Source organism: Elephas maximus, chromosome 19 (genome assembly GCF_024166365.1).
Source record: "Elephas maximus indicus isolate mEleMax1 chromosome 19, mEleMax1 primary haplotype, whole genome shotgun sequence".
Lineage (NCBI taxonomy): Eukaryota > Metazoa > Chordata > Mammalia > Proboscidea > Elephantidae > Elephas > Elephas maximus.
Window position 1 is genome coordinate 34,447,485 of NC_064837.1, and position 14,749 is coordinate 34,462,233.

A 14,749-nucleotide genomic window follows, 5' to 3' on the forward strand; every position below is an offset into this window, starting at 1 on the left:
ATTTTATTGGTTAATTTTAGTTTTAAGGTTTCCTTACTTGTCCCTTTCTGTTGACTCCAATTATTCCAGCTGTGGCTTCATGAGGTGCTGTAACAAAGATTGTTTCTCCACTGATTCTATTCATGTAGATGCAGGTACCAGTCTCAAGATCATACAGGTGGATATAACCATACTTAGTAATCAAGAATACTACATCATGCTTTTCACTGATCTGTTCAAAGAAAATCAACACATCAGTAAAACAATGAATCTGTACGCAGAAAATAAGAAAATCTAGTTCAATTCCATTTTAAAGATGGTGAAATTCTAGAACTCTGACAAGGAGTTCATGTGAGAAATTAAAAACTAGTATTTGTGGTTCACAATATTTAAATATGGACTAGTCCAAGTTCTTATATAAAACACAAGAATATGTGTATAATTTGAACAACTTAGGATAACCCAGTTTACACATTTCACAAAGTTTCACTAATAAACTATTTTAGAATGAAGGGGAATCTTTTAAACATCACTTAAGTTATATGACTGTGAGATGGTACCTGGCTACAATTGATGACTGCCCTGACAGGGAACACAATAGAGAAGCCGTAAGGGAGCAGGAGAGCAGTGGGACGCAGACCTCAAATTCTTGTAAAAAGACCAGGCTTAATCGTCTGACTGAGACTAGAAGGACCCCAGGGGTCATGGTCCTAAGACCTTCTGTTAGCCCAAGATAGGAACCATTCCCAAAGCCAACTCTTCAGACAGGGATTGGACTGGACTATAGGATAGAAAGTGATACTGGTGAGGAGTGGGCTTCTTGGATCAAGTGGGCACATGAGACTATGTGGGCAGCTCCTGTCCAGAGGGGAGATGAGAAGGCAGAGGGGGTCAGACGCTTGCTGAATGGACATGAAAATATGGGGTGGAGAGAAGGAGTGTGCTATCTCATTAGGGGGAGAGCAACTAGGAGTATATAGCAAGGTGTATATAAATTTTTGCATGAGAGACTGACTTGATATATAAACTTCCATTTAAAGCACAATTGTGACTGTGAGTAGTTTTCGCATTTTTTTCTAAAGAGAGATTTTAAAAATTATTTTGCCTAAAATACCTGCATTGCCACAGGAAAGTCATTTTGTGCTTCTGGAGGGAAGAAAACATCCACCGCCTTCTTTGGGAAAGGCTGGTTCCCTGTAGGTGGTGTGCCAACTTCGATGATATGTAACTGTTCAAAAGAAAATAAAACTCATATTAAACCTAAATCCTTTAGCAATCAAGAGCCAGTTCATCACAGCAGCTTTATTTGTAGCCCCGAACTGGAAACAACCAAAATGTCCTACACAACAGGTAAATAGTTAAACTACATTCATCCATGAAATCAAATCAGCAAAAATAAGGATGAATCTCAAGGACATTATGCTCAGTGGAAAAAGCCAAACTCAAAGGTCATACGTTATATTGATTCCATTTACATAAAATTCTTGAAGGCACAAAATTATAGAGATAGAGAACAAATTAGTGGTTGCCAGGGTTAGGGAAAGAAGCCCTGGTAGGCAGTTGTTAAAGCACTCAGCTGCTAACCAAAAGGTTGGCATTTTGAACCCACCAGCCACTCTGTGGGAGAAAGATGTGGGCAGTCTGCTTCTGTAAAGATTTATAGGCTTGAAAACCCTATGGGGCAGTTCTACTCTGACCTATACGGTCACTATGAGACAGAATTAATTCCCAGCACTGGGGGGGTTAGGGACAGTGGAGGAAAGGAGGCTGGGCTTAACTACAAAGGGGTAGCACAAAGGAGATCTTTGTGGTGACGAAGTAGTTACGTATCCCAAATTTACACATGATAAAATGGCAGAATTATATACACACACACATTGTACCAATGTCAATTTCCTGGCTTTGCTAATGTACTATAGCTATGTAACCACTAGGAGAAACTGGGTAAGGGGTACAGGAGATTTCTCTGAACTGACTTATAACTTCCTATGAACCTGTACTATTTCAAAAGAAAATGTTAAGTCAGTTAAATATCTGAAACATAATCATACCTCAAATAATCTACTTTAAATAAAGGGCACAGAATGCTAAAACATTACCCATGAAAGTACTTTCTCGACTTTCGATTATATTTTAATATTCCAACTTAAGTTGTGTAATTCTTCTCTGCCCGTACATCTACTGTGATGCAGACAGAAAGTAAAAGCCTAAGGCAAGGTGTCTCTCTAATCACATACACCTATAAATTTTGTTTAAAACGTCTCATGCCGCAATCAACAGGCAAGAGAAAGTAAATAATGTCAGTAAAAGAACATTATACATTTTGCTTAGTCATGTCAGGAATAAACTCAGAAAAAAAACTCAGCTTAAAAGATATATACCATATGAAAGTTATAGGGTTTCATCCCTAATTAGATGGCTAGCAATACTGAAAAATTATGACTATCTTCAAAGCCATGATAGAGTACAAGAAATACAGCACAAGTATTAAATAAGCTCAAGAACCTATAAACATGTTTTCAGATATTATTAAAAAATGATATTGACACTTTCCTTCCAGTAGGCTTTATCAAAAAAGTCCCACCCTGTATCTTAAGGGTAGTATTTAATTTTTAAAACCTAAGTGTTTAAATTCTATCAATTCGGATCTGAACATCAGTGCTTTCTATCCTTGTTATAACGAGAAGCTGGGATGTTTGTTTTCTCAGTTCAGGGAATCTCTCACCTTTAAAGTTTAGGGAGAAATTTACCTCTCTGTGCACACTTCCCTCCCTGCCAAGGCTACAGATTATCATATCTTAAATAGTTGCTATCCCCCTTTTTTTTTTTTTTTTAACTACTTACAAGGAAAAAGACAAATGTTCTAATAAAATTGAAGTTCAGTTTTCTTTGTTATGCCCAGGATCTAAACACTCTTTCTGATGGGGGGGGGGGCAGTACTTGTAAAAATACCTGTCTTACATATCTAGCGCTGCTATAACAGAAATACCACAAGTGGATGGCTTTAGCAGACAGAAATTTACTTTCTCACAGCTTAGGAGGCTACAAGTCCGAATTCAAAGCACCAGCTCTAGGGTAAGGCTTTCTCTCTGTTGACTTTGGAGGAAGGTCTTTGTCTCTTCAGCTTCTGCTTCCTGGTTCCTTGGAGATCTCCATGTGTCTTGGCATCTGTCTCACCTCTTCTCTCCTCGCTTACCTAATCTCCTTTATATCTCAAAAGAGACTGACTCAAGATATACCCTACACTAACCTTGCCTCATTACCAAATGCAATTATAACCACATGCACAGAGGTTGGGATTTACAACACATTTTTGGGGGGACATAATTCAATCCATTAACAGTACTCATTACAAGTTTTGCTGGAAGGTAGTCCATTTTTGTAGGCCAAACACCAAATACTTGTTTTCTAAACCCCTCTTAGCACTAAGATGTGGGCACAAGACCTTGCATATATTAGAGTTCAAATAGGGAATCAGAGACAAAGTCATAAAGACTTCAGAGATGCTACTCTGGCACTGGAAGGGGCACTCACACTGAGTTTCCAGGGTTAGCAGTTCTAGCTGTGGCATCCAGAAGTGCAGCCATGGCAGCAGCAGAGACCTCAGAGTTCTGTGGCATGGTGTCTGACTGGGACCCTAGTTGCTGCCCATTCTCCCTTACCTCTCTTCATTTTCCAAGCTTTGTTTTGTAGCACTCCCAGCTACTATGAGCTATCCAATATCCTTTTACTAAATATTTGATGCTTTAGTCAACCAGACCTTGTTTCTGTTGCCTGCAACTAAAAAGTCCACCGTACAAAGTAATTTTGTTCATTACCTTGGCCACACAATTTACATGCCCCCTATTTTTTTTTAATATCCATGCCCTTCCACCTACTCTGATTTAATTGGTCTACAATAGGGTTTCTGCATTGGTATCTGAATTATCCAGATGATCCCAATGCATGGCCAGGGTTGAAAACCTCTGCCTTAACGCAATGTTACTCAAACTGTGGTCCACATTCTATCTACATCAAGTCACCAAGGGTATGTAAAATGCAGACTATACAGGCTCTATTTACTGAATCAGACTCTCTAGATGTAGGGCACAGGATGTACACTTTAACAACCCTAAGTGATTCTTACATACAGTAAAGCTAGGAGATACTGACTTCAGACCTTTGGTAAAGATGGTCAAGATAAAGTCTTAACTAATATAAATACCTGATATAGAGAACAGTATTCATTTTAGACAAGTATCACAAGAAAATCTCCTAATAGCTAAGAGTCAAACCAAATAAACAGAAGCAGAATTTAAATAAAGTGAGTCATCACAGATCTCAATTAATATTAAAAACAAGTTAACAAGGAAATTATCTTGAAATTACATGACTAATGAGTAGCAGAAACACGAAGACAAGTTCTCACCAATTTCCAAAGCCAAAACTTACCTTCCCTCCAGCTTGACCCCGTACTGCAAAACAAAATAACGTTGATTCTTCAGCATTTCCTTCCATCTTAAACTGTGCGAAGCTAGCCGCATGTCCTTCAATGGGCTGGGATACTTTCCTATCTACAGAATAAAGCTGCATAGCTCCCACCACACGATTTTGCTACAAAGGATCAAAGAGAGTAAATTTAGGAGACCCGATAACCCCCAGATTCATCAATTAGGAAATAATTTGAATCCTCTGTAATCTTTAGCAGCATTCATAATCCTGTTATTGAGCCTCTCTCAATGTAGGACTTGATACCTCTTTAACTTAAAATTTAGCTCCAAACATAATCTTATTAAAGCTTAACATAATTGCTTAGGATGTGTTTTAAAAGCAACCATTCTTTTAATACTGTCTTAAAGAAAAAGATATAAAAGTGCTCACTCTGCAGCATAGTACATATTCTCCACGGTAAACCCCAAATCATTCATATAGGAACTTAATTTCCACTCACTACAAGAGCTAAAAATGCTTGGTTTAGGAGTATGTCACTATACAGGTACTAAGGCATTCAGCCTGCAACATTTTTTTAAAAAAGAAAGGAAAAAAAAAAAATGTCTTGTGAAGATTCAACGGGACTGAGTACAGAAGACCAAATTTTAAAACAGACTGCATTCTGGGCACATTAGTTCTCTAGCCCTCTTCTTAAAAACTGGAAAAATATTACCTGTGCAGATATGCCAGTCAGAAGTAACCACTTTTGCTTTGCATCTGTACGATAATTGATAATCTGGCACCCTGCAAGGCTAGAATGGCGATCAAACATTTTCACTGGCTGAGACTCTCCTTCCATACTCCAATGATAAACTGCGTTATCCGTAACAAGAGCAACCGTATTCAAAGAGATCCATTTCCAGAAGGTGACATCATCAGTCATGGTATGAGCCTTCATTTTACTTTTCATTTCAATGTTAAATATCTGAAGAGTTTTCCCAGCTAAAAACAAAATTAAGAATTATGAATTACTAAAAAATAGGAAGTACAGGATGAATTAATAACTTGCTAAATCAGCTCTGTAACTAGCTCTGTAACTTCCTAACAAAATAGTTCTATCATGAGACTAATAACCAACTACAGAAGTCATACTGATAGAGCGGCAATAACTGAAGAGAGAATAGCTTACTGACCAAACACTCACTGCATCTTAAGCAAAATCTACTCATTATATTACCTCTAAAAAACACATCTTAAACAGACAGTATGACTTCCATAGGATTCTAAACTGAAACTGAAAATTAGTCTGAAGAACAAAAATCTTAACAATGATGCAAAAAAAGGAACAAGATTGTAACTGTCATACTTACGTTAATTCTACACATAAACTAGTCGTACTACACAGGACAAAGCAAATCTCATACAAACACATGGAGAAATGCCTACTTTTTAAAAGGCAGTCATCTCCCATCCAACTAAATCTTGCAGAAACTGCTTTTTGTTAAGAGAATCTACTTCAACTCAACCTTGCTGCTACTAGCACACAAGAGACATGCTACATTTAACTGGTTTACAATACAAAGGAAAGATAGAGGTGCTAGAGGAAAGGGAGGGAGACAAAGGGAGACAGTTTCGGATGCTGTTAATATACTGGAGAAGAGAACAAAGTTCAAGCTTCATCCCAGTAAGATGCAAACATTTAGTAAAAAAAGGATGAAATTTGCCACTGTTAAGAGTCCACTGAGTCAGATGCGAGGGGGCTTGTTTGTACTTGTAATCTGAAATCCAACACAGTCCAAAAAGTGATTTCTTTTAAATTAACAGAGGCCAAAGCTCACGGTTCTCACTAGACTATCAAGATCAGTCCTTAGATAAACTCCATTCCTGAGCCACAGAGAATCTGGCTCCTGAAGGACAAAAATTATGATAGTTTTTGGGGGATGAAGGAGAAAGGACAGAAAACATACAGCTTTGTACCACCACCCTTCTTATAATATGTTCAAAAACTTCTTCCGTAAAACAATGCTATTCCCATCCCACACAGTATGTAAACCAGGACCAGGCTTAAAAATTGTTAAGAGTTACAGTCCTGCTTATAAAAAGAAGCCAAGGGGTTTTTAAAGCCAGCTTCAGAGGGAAGAAGTATTTGGGAATGACTCACTTTCCTTTGCTGCCTCCCCAGGCCCCAGATTATTAAGACTTTTATTCTTTCTCATATGAAAGGAGTTGGAGTATATGCATGTGGGGTGATTTGGGGAGGGAGGCCAGGAATGACAGCTAAACTTCAGGGCAAACACATAGGCACAAATCTATGATGCTATTATACAATGCTCTGAAAATATTTTCAATTTATTCTCTTTACAGAACAGGACAATAACTAATACAATCTAATTTAAGATAACTCACCATCTGCACACATAAGAAAGCATTAAGAAATGTGATAAGATAACAATAACATTAAAAATAGAAAAGAATTTTGACAAGATCAAAACGATGGCCTTTTTACAGAGAGGCGTGAAGGTTACTAGCAGTTGAATTTAAATTCTTTAAGGAGGCTGAAGGGAGTTTAAAGCCTTAAAATACAATATATGTTTTCCAGTAGAAGCAAAAACCTTATGCCTTAAAACATCTGGTCTTAGGTAGAAGCTGGACCATCTTCTCTTGAGAGGAGATAAATTCCTACCTTAGATATGGAATAGAGATATACTTGTTTGAATCAGGGCTTCAAACCGGTTCTCAACAGTTCAGTCATGGCTGGCAGAAATGAGGGCAGCATGTATGTGTTGCCTAGTAACGGAATCTCTTGCAAGACTGCTTTTGACCTGAGTAGGTAACAGGAAGCGGTGCTCCACTCAACGACGGCGGCCAACCGTGTGACTCTGAATGTGTGCTGCTCTCCACAGTCCTGCCAATAACCCAATTTCCTGCATCAGGAAACTTTCAGGAGCCTGATGCAGGAGACTGGATTACTGGCAGGACTGTGGAGAGCGACCCACATTCAAAGCAGCGCCTTGCCAGCCATCTTTGAGTGGGACACCACTGCCTGTTTCCTACTAAGGTCAAAAGGCACCCTGCAAGAGATCTGGTTGCTATGCAATCTGTACATTCCGTGGGCTGTGAATGAACTGCTTTGAACCAGTGCAAAGCCCTGCCTTGTTTCTGTCGGTTCAATTGGCCATGACTAAACCGTTCGGAACCGGTTCAAAGTCCTGGTTTCAATATGCTAGTCTCACCCCACACTTTATTCTCTCGTATTGTTACTAAATACAAAGCTTAAATCACATGAAGAAAAATCTGTTAAAAACTTCAGTGCTTTTAATAACTCACCCACAAATTTAGCAAGAAATTTCTGAGAACCTGAACTCTTCCTTTCTCGTTACCAAGAAAACAACAACAACAAAAGGCAATTAAATGCCTTTTTAAAGAGCCAACCAGCTTGTCACCTCGCCCTCTTAAAAACTTGTTTTAAAGGGTCTTATATTTGCATTCTAAATTCCAAAGGAAAAGGAAAAAAATGAATACAGGCTCTTAGACAGCATGAGGTTCTTTGAACTCAGTTTAGACTGACAGGCTATATAGTCCCCTGTTGTAACAATTAAAAAGTTAGTTTGAATAAACTTAAAATACTCTCGATGCCCAAGCTTTAGGACCCACCTACATATACACACACTTTTAACAATCAGTGTAAATTCAAGCCATTTTTAGTACCTGATAACCTAAATGATGTATAAAAATGTGACAGTATAACGTGAAAGCCAAGTTACCATAATTAAATTCTATCACTAAAGTGTACTTTAATTCAGAATATAAATCACTATATTCTTATTTCCTCTGTACATGGAGATGTGCTTTTAGTGCAGTCTTATTACACCACAGATTAATTTAAATGCATTTATTCCAAACTTACAATATTTCCAAGTAGATCCATGCAGAGTAGATAGTAAGACATTTCACAGAAACATTCTAAGTCACAAAAGTAGTTAAAATTAAGTTCAGCACTAGCATTAACTTTGGAAATCTATTTTATTTTAGCAAGTTTAATCGACATACTAAAAATGTAGATGTGAATTATTACATTTGCATAGAAAATACAAAGGGAAGAGTTTTAAGAAAAAAAGCCGCACAATCTTCTATACCTTTCAGTGCAATCACTTTGCTAGCTGGATTCATGATGGCGCTGTCTGCTGAAATTGGTCTTCGAATTGGATTACTTGGGTCATTCATATCAATGATTACCACCTGGGCTTGCTCTCCTACTTTTTCTCTAATGCAGATAAATTTGTCTGACTCCATAGTCAGGGTACTGAAGCCAATGTTTGCTGGGTTAATACCCAGGTTTTGGAGCTGGAAAAAAAAAAAAAAAAATTAGTAAACCATGTTTCAAAATGGATTAGAAAAACTTAACCTTTATATACTGTCATCATAACAAATTCTCATCAGTGCTCCAAGATCAACAGTGACAACTCTGTTACATCACTTCAAATAAAGCAATTGATGGCCAAATGATAGGCTTTTTGCTTTTCTATAGCATTTAATTGTTTAGTCATAACCTTATGGTTATAACTAAGAGGCAGAATGAACAGGGATGAAGTTAAAGAAAAAAGCCCCATTTCAGAGCAAGCATTTATGGTTCAAAGGGATTTGAGGTCATGGTTTCTCCATTTATTTTAAGATCTTTGATCTACTGGACCTGTCCTCTCTTACCCTCCCTAAACATTTAATAGGGTTAACGTGTTCATATGCAATAGGCTTCAGGAAATCTGAAAATGAAGGTACAGCATAAAAAGAGCAACAGAGACAGAGGGAATGATTTAAAAATGTCGCAGTTCTTGATCTAAAGCAACTTGGACTAGCAAGAATAGACAGACAAGTAAACGATGTTACAATACTATGCAAAAAAAAAAAAAAAAAGAGCCAAAAGTATCTAAGAGGGCTTGTCAAAGAAGGCCCTACAGATAAAGCAGTATTTACAAGGGAGATGGATCAGAGAATTTTCAACAGAAGCAACATGTGCAAAGGCCCTAAGATGTGAAAGCACAGCTGCCTAAGGGAACAAGTAATTTTGTAACATTGGGAGTATAGGCTACGAAAGGCTTGAGGAGTGGAAAGGTTATAGAGATAATAAGCAAGGGCCAAACAAGCTAAATGTACCCTCAATAAGAATCCTGAACTTATTTACAGGCAAAGGGAGCTACTGAAGGGTTTTAAAAAGGAAAATAATAGATTTTCTCTGTATACTTAGAAGATAGTGAAGTATTTGCTAAACAAATACAGTAGATCTAAAGGAGGTAGATCTTTGAAAACTAACTCAGTGTGTAAGAACACAAGTCATTTGTTACTGGAAGGACACCTCTAACAGAGTGGGTCATTAGTACTCTGAGTGACAAAAGTGTGGCGTGACAGATTAAGTCCCAATAAGAGAGGCTATTTGAAGCCTTTATTTTATTAGCCTTAGCCAGGTTAGGTCCCCCTCCCCCGCCCCCCGCTGGCCACCGCTTCCTGCACTGGGTAAATACATTCACATTGCAAAGTATAAACAAAAACGGTAAAGTACAGAGAAAATCAAGTCGTCCCATCCATGTCTCCCAGCTGTCTAGCCTTCCTTCTCAGGGACCTCCACTGTCACTAGTCTCTTATGGACAGGCCAAGCCAAGTTAACTATATTTTCTCTAAAGAAATTCTTTGTCAAACTCCTCTGCCAATAGTGCTTAAATATAACCAGGTCAAGATCTGAATAAGATACAACATGAGATTAAGAGGCTATGTTTTAATTTCACTTCCCTGTTATACCTCAATGACTGCATACATACCTAGTTATAAACTGCAGTTACAGTAACCCACTGAAAACCAGGCCAAGGAGCCAAGCAACTGTCTAACCATTAATACAAACACGGTAATAAAGTAGAAGATTAACCAGCTTTACAACAGCTCAAGTACATGCTGCAATGCAAGGCAAGTACACCAAGCTGTGAGGTATGTAACTTACAAGTTTGGTTATAATAAAACTTTATGCATTATTAATTTTCAGTTCTTCCTAACATTAACCTTATAAGTTGCTTTTAGTTCCAGAGCTAATGGTGGAAATAAACAAGTGGTTCCCGATATCATACAAAGGGACTGTAGATGGGCTTCAGGGAGGCCTTATACAAACCGAGTTGCCCATCCAGTTTTAGGAGAGGTATACGGACCTTTTTTTTTTTGTAGAGTCCTTAGAATCTTGTACATTTAATCAATAATTACCTTTCCAATAATTGGGGAAAATATTTCTGTAGCATACGGTTCACAGAGCTACATACCTAAAAGCAACAAATTATCTTCTAAGCTACTATCAAGTACCACCAAGCACTCATTTCACCTAAGGCAATTTTGAGATACAGCTATAACGGCTTAAGATTAAAAAGTGTCCCAGCCTGACACTTAAATGACCACAGGCAAGTCAGTTATTACCTCTGTGTTAATCCAATAATGAAATGAAAAGTAAAACAAGGATGCAAGCCACAGACACTACTAACTGAACCCACAAATGGTTCTAGTAAGACTTTTTTCCTACCCCTCTACTTCAGAGACAGGTGTAAGACAACTGCAAGAAAACACTACACCTATTCCTCGCATACTGACATGGTTAGATTCCAAAGCCCATGTCGTTATGCAAAAATTGGCATCATGCAAAAATGGAGGATAACCACGTCAGATCACAAAATGGAGGACAACAACATCATTGCTTAATTGCCAAACCACTGAGAATCGTGGCTAACAAATGCTGCTGTTCTACTTGCATAAAAAGCCAAGATTTGGTTAAAAAGAGGCGCAGGATTTCCTGCACCCATTGCAATCTATCTAATCCTTATGGTCTTTCTCATTACACATCCTATCAAGAGAGCTACCTATATCTACATTTGGCCTTCCCTGTTAGAAATGTACTAAACCAAAAAAAAATTTAAAAAAACCAAACCTGGTACCATCAAGTATCATTCAAAATGCTTTATGTAAAACAGACATACATCTTTTATTTAAAAAACAAAACTAAACCAGGGGCAAGTGGCAAACTATCACCAATGCTACATATTTAGACATATTAAAAACCATATTTCTCTTAGTGATGCTCCTTTACACAATTAAACAAAAGATTGCATTTTCCCAAAAAGCCCTTCCTAGTTGTTAAGACAATTCACATTTGCTTCTTGCTCTTCACATACGGCCAATTAGGTCTTTTTTCCTGACTGGTGTTACTTTTCGGTGAGAATGCCCAGAACATTTACCACTCCTTCCACATTTTCCAGTGTTATATTCAAAAAAGAAACATGCTAAAATATACAGTAATACAACGAGTCACTATCATTAATTGCAATTCTGACTTACAGGCATACTCTTAAAAATAGGATCATATAAAAGGGTTACCATACTACATAACTATGTCTGCTAATATCTGTATAGATTAAAACTTTTAAAACGCAACATGTTTTTAAACAGGTTTTATTTTCAAACCAGTACATATTAAAATAAAATATTCTCAATTATAAGGTCTAACAGCCTATGCACTATCTACCACAAAAACTGAATTACAGACTGTATATAATGAGCCACTGATAAATTCAAGTCTCTGAACCTACAGTTTTCAGAGACATACAATAACGTTCAAATTCCAGTCACATTTTTTATCCTTTCAATTGGCAAAATATTATTACTGCTGAAGCAGGGGATATTCTATTTTGAGATATGCTTAGAAGTTTCTATAGTAAAGTTTTAAAACTTCAAGGAACTTTTATTTTGCTGTTATAAAGAACATGGAGTCAATAAACTTAGGTTTAAAAAAGGTGTTACTTATTTTTGAAGTTATTATACACTAATGGTAAACTGTACAAAGGGTATACTGCGAAAGTCACCCATCCCATCTTTCTAGTAATATCTTCTTCACCAGAAATTAGTTTGTGCATCTCGGAGATACCCTAAGGATATATAAAAGCGTACACTTCCATCCTCCCTTTAAAAAACAAAACAGTAATGACACATGCAAAAAAGCATACTAATTATTAAACTGCTCCCTTCTTTTTAAAGACCACACAAATTTGTAACTCATTTGGTTTCCAGACTAGACTTTGGACACTGGTCTGAAAGTGGTACTACTTCAGGACTTGATGCTTAAGCCTAGCTTAAGAGTCCCAAAGTTAAGAAAACAGATTACGGTTCATTAGAAAATCCAAAATTCTGGAGTAGCGCTATGCCAAAAAAACCTGTATGGTTGCCGTCGAGTTGATTCCAACTCATAGTGACCCTACAAGACAGAGCAGAACTGCCTCACTGGGTTTCCAAGGAGTGGCTGGTGGATTCGAACTGCCAACCTTTTGGTTAGCAGCAGAACACTTAACCACCACACCACCAGGGTTTCCGACAATAGCTATAGACCCCTACTATCATTCAGTGGATTCCTGGTAGCACAGTGGTTAAGAGCTCGGTTGCTAACCAAAAGGTCAGCAGTTCAAATCCACCAGCCACTCCTTGGAAACCCTATGGGGCAGCTCTACTGTGTCCTATAGGGTTGCTAATGAGTCGGAATTGACTCCACGGCAACTTTTTTTTTTTTTAAATCATTCATTACTTACATACAAATGATTAAAAAAAAAAAAGTTTCCTTTTCTCTCTCCTCCACCTCACCCCAATGTGGATTAACATGCCTGGGAGAAGAAAAAGATACTGCATTCTTAATTTTTATATAGTCTATCTGAATGTCAGTCTCCATAACCTAGAGGACAAAGAAATTTATTCATTCAAGTGGACAACTACAGCACAAATTTGTAACTTTGATTATAAAATACAAGTACCATCTAGAATTAGTTGGTGGTGCTATTATAGATTGCTTATGCCTGGGTTCAAATCCCTGCCTGACACTTAAATGACCACGGACAAGTCAGTTACTACCTCTGTGTATTTGTTTCTTCATCTGAAACGTGGCGATATCTACCCCAGAATTCAATGTGAAGTGCTTAGAATAGTGTCTGACACATAACAACGGCTCAATAGAGACTATCAGTACATACACATCAGTACTTTAGGCCAACTCGAGGTTAACTTTTCTGTATTTGCATTTTACTATCTGCTTGACTCAGCTGTCCAAAAAGTTGTTTGAAACTCTGGGTGTGAATTTCTTTTAACTACTGATAATAAATTAGTGGTTTCTTGGTGCTTAATTTACTGAGACACAGATAAAAGGAAATTAACACTTAAAAACTTCTAACTCTGCTCTTTAATTTGCATAACTAAAGTTGCAGAGGCCAGAATCTTCAAACCCATGTAATACGTTTACGCTAACTCTAACCCTGTTTTATTTTAATTCCTGTTTTTAGGGGTACTGTAGAGCAGTATTGCTAAGATTTTTCTGAAAACTTTGGTAAGTATGTCTCCAATACCTTTGCTGGAGAAAACTAATACAAACAGATGGCATAAGGTCAGTGTCATCAAGAATTCTTTACTCTCAAGAGCTCAAGACTAAGATATACACACGATAAAGTAAAATGGAAAACATTTTACTCTCTCCCCAATGTGCAAACATGCGAAGCCACCTGGTTCAAATACACACACGTATCCTTACCCTAACACCTTTTCAATACCAATATTTCCTTATCTGCCCCACACCCCAGTTCACCTCACCCAACTAAACCTTAAGCTTCTCAAAAAATTTTCTTAAAGTATGAAGGCTTCTTCTACTACCACTGCTCTTTAATTTTGTCCAGCTAAAGTTACAAAGGCCAGAATCTTCTTACACAACAGCATGGGTAAGACATCATTTGTTTTAATATATATGGTATGAATTCATTCTCAGAATTCTTCTAGATTAAAAGAGACTTTGAATCCAGGACTCCACACTAACATAAATAATACGTAGGGAGAAGGAAAATCTCTTCCTTATAAAAGAAAGCTAACTTAAAAATGGCAAAGAACTGATGGGATTTTTAATTAGTCATTACTTGGCAATCATAATAACAACTGATTGAGGCAAGAATCAGCAATGGATACTAATACTAATGGATGAAATTTCAAGGAGAAACATATTTACATAGTTTCAAAGTATCTCCCAACAAAACAATACTAAGGGAAAAAAAGATTAACTTTCTAAGTGGCGAAACCTGGCAGACACAGCCTTCATCAAGTGATCAGTGTTAATATCCCCAGTAATAGGTCGAACTCACATGTGCCTCCAGATGTGAAACACTGAGAGGAACACATTTTACTTCTGTGGTATTCCTGCCAAAAGTATATAACCTGAATTGAATCATGACAACATATCAGGTAAACCCAAACCAAGGGACACGATACAAATAATTGATCTGTACTCTTCAAAAACATGTCTTGAAATACATCTGAA

At 37.4% G+C, this 14,749-nt stretch overlaps 1 protein-coding gene across 1 annotated transcript in view; it reads right to left on the bottom strand.

The window, feature by feature from the left end:
• The window catches only part of CLTC (clathrin heavy chain), a 66,215-nt gene that overhangs the window by 35,071 nt on the left and 16,395 nt on the right, over positions 1-14,749 (bottom strand). The window contains exons 2-6 of the mRNA XM_049858844.1: positions 8,526-8,733; positions 5,123-5,391; positions 4,411-4,572; positions 1,094-1,207; positions 38-211 (exon numbers count right to left, since the gene is read on the bottom strand). Of these exons, the coding sequence (XP_049714801.1) occupies positions 38-211; positions 1,094-1,207; positions 4,411-4,572; positions 5,123-5,391; positions 8,526-8,733 (927 nt within the window). The remainder of the gene's footprint in view (positions 1-37; positions 212-1,093; positions 1,208-4,410; positions 4,573-5,122; positions 5,392-8,525; positions 8,734-14,749) is intronic.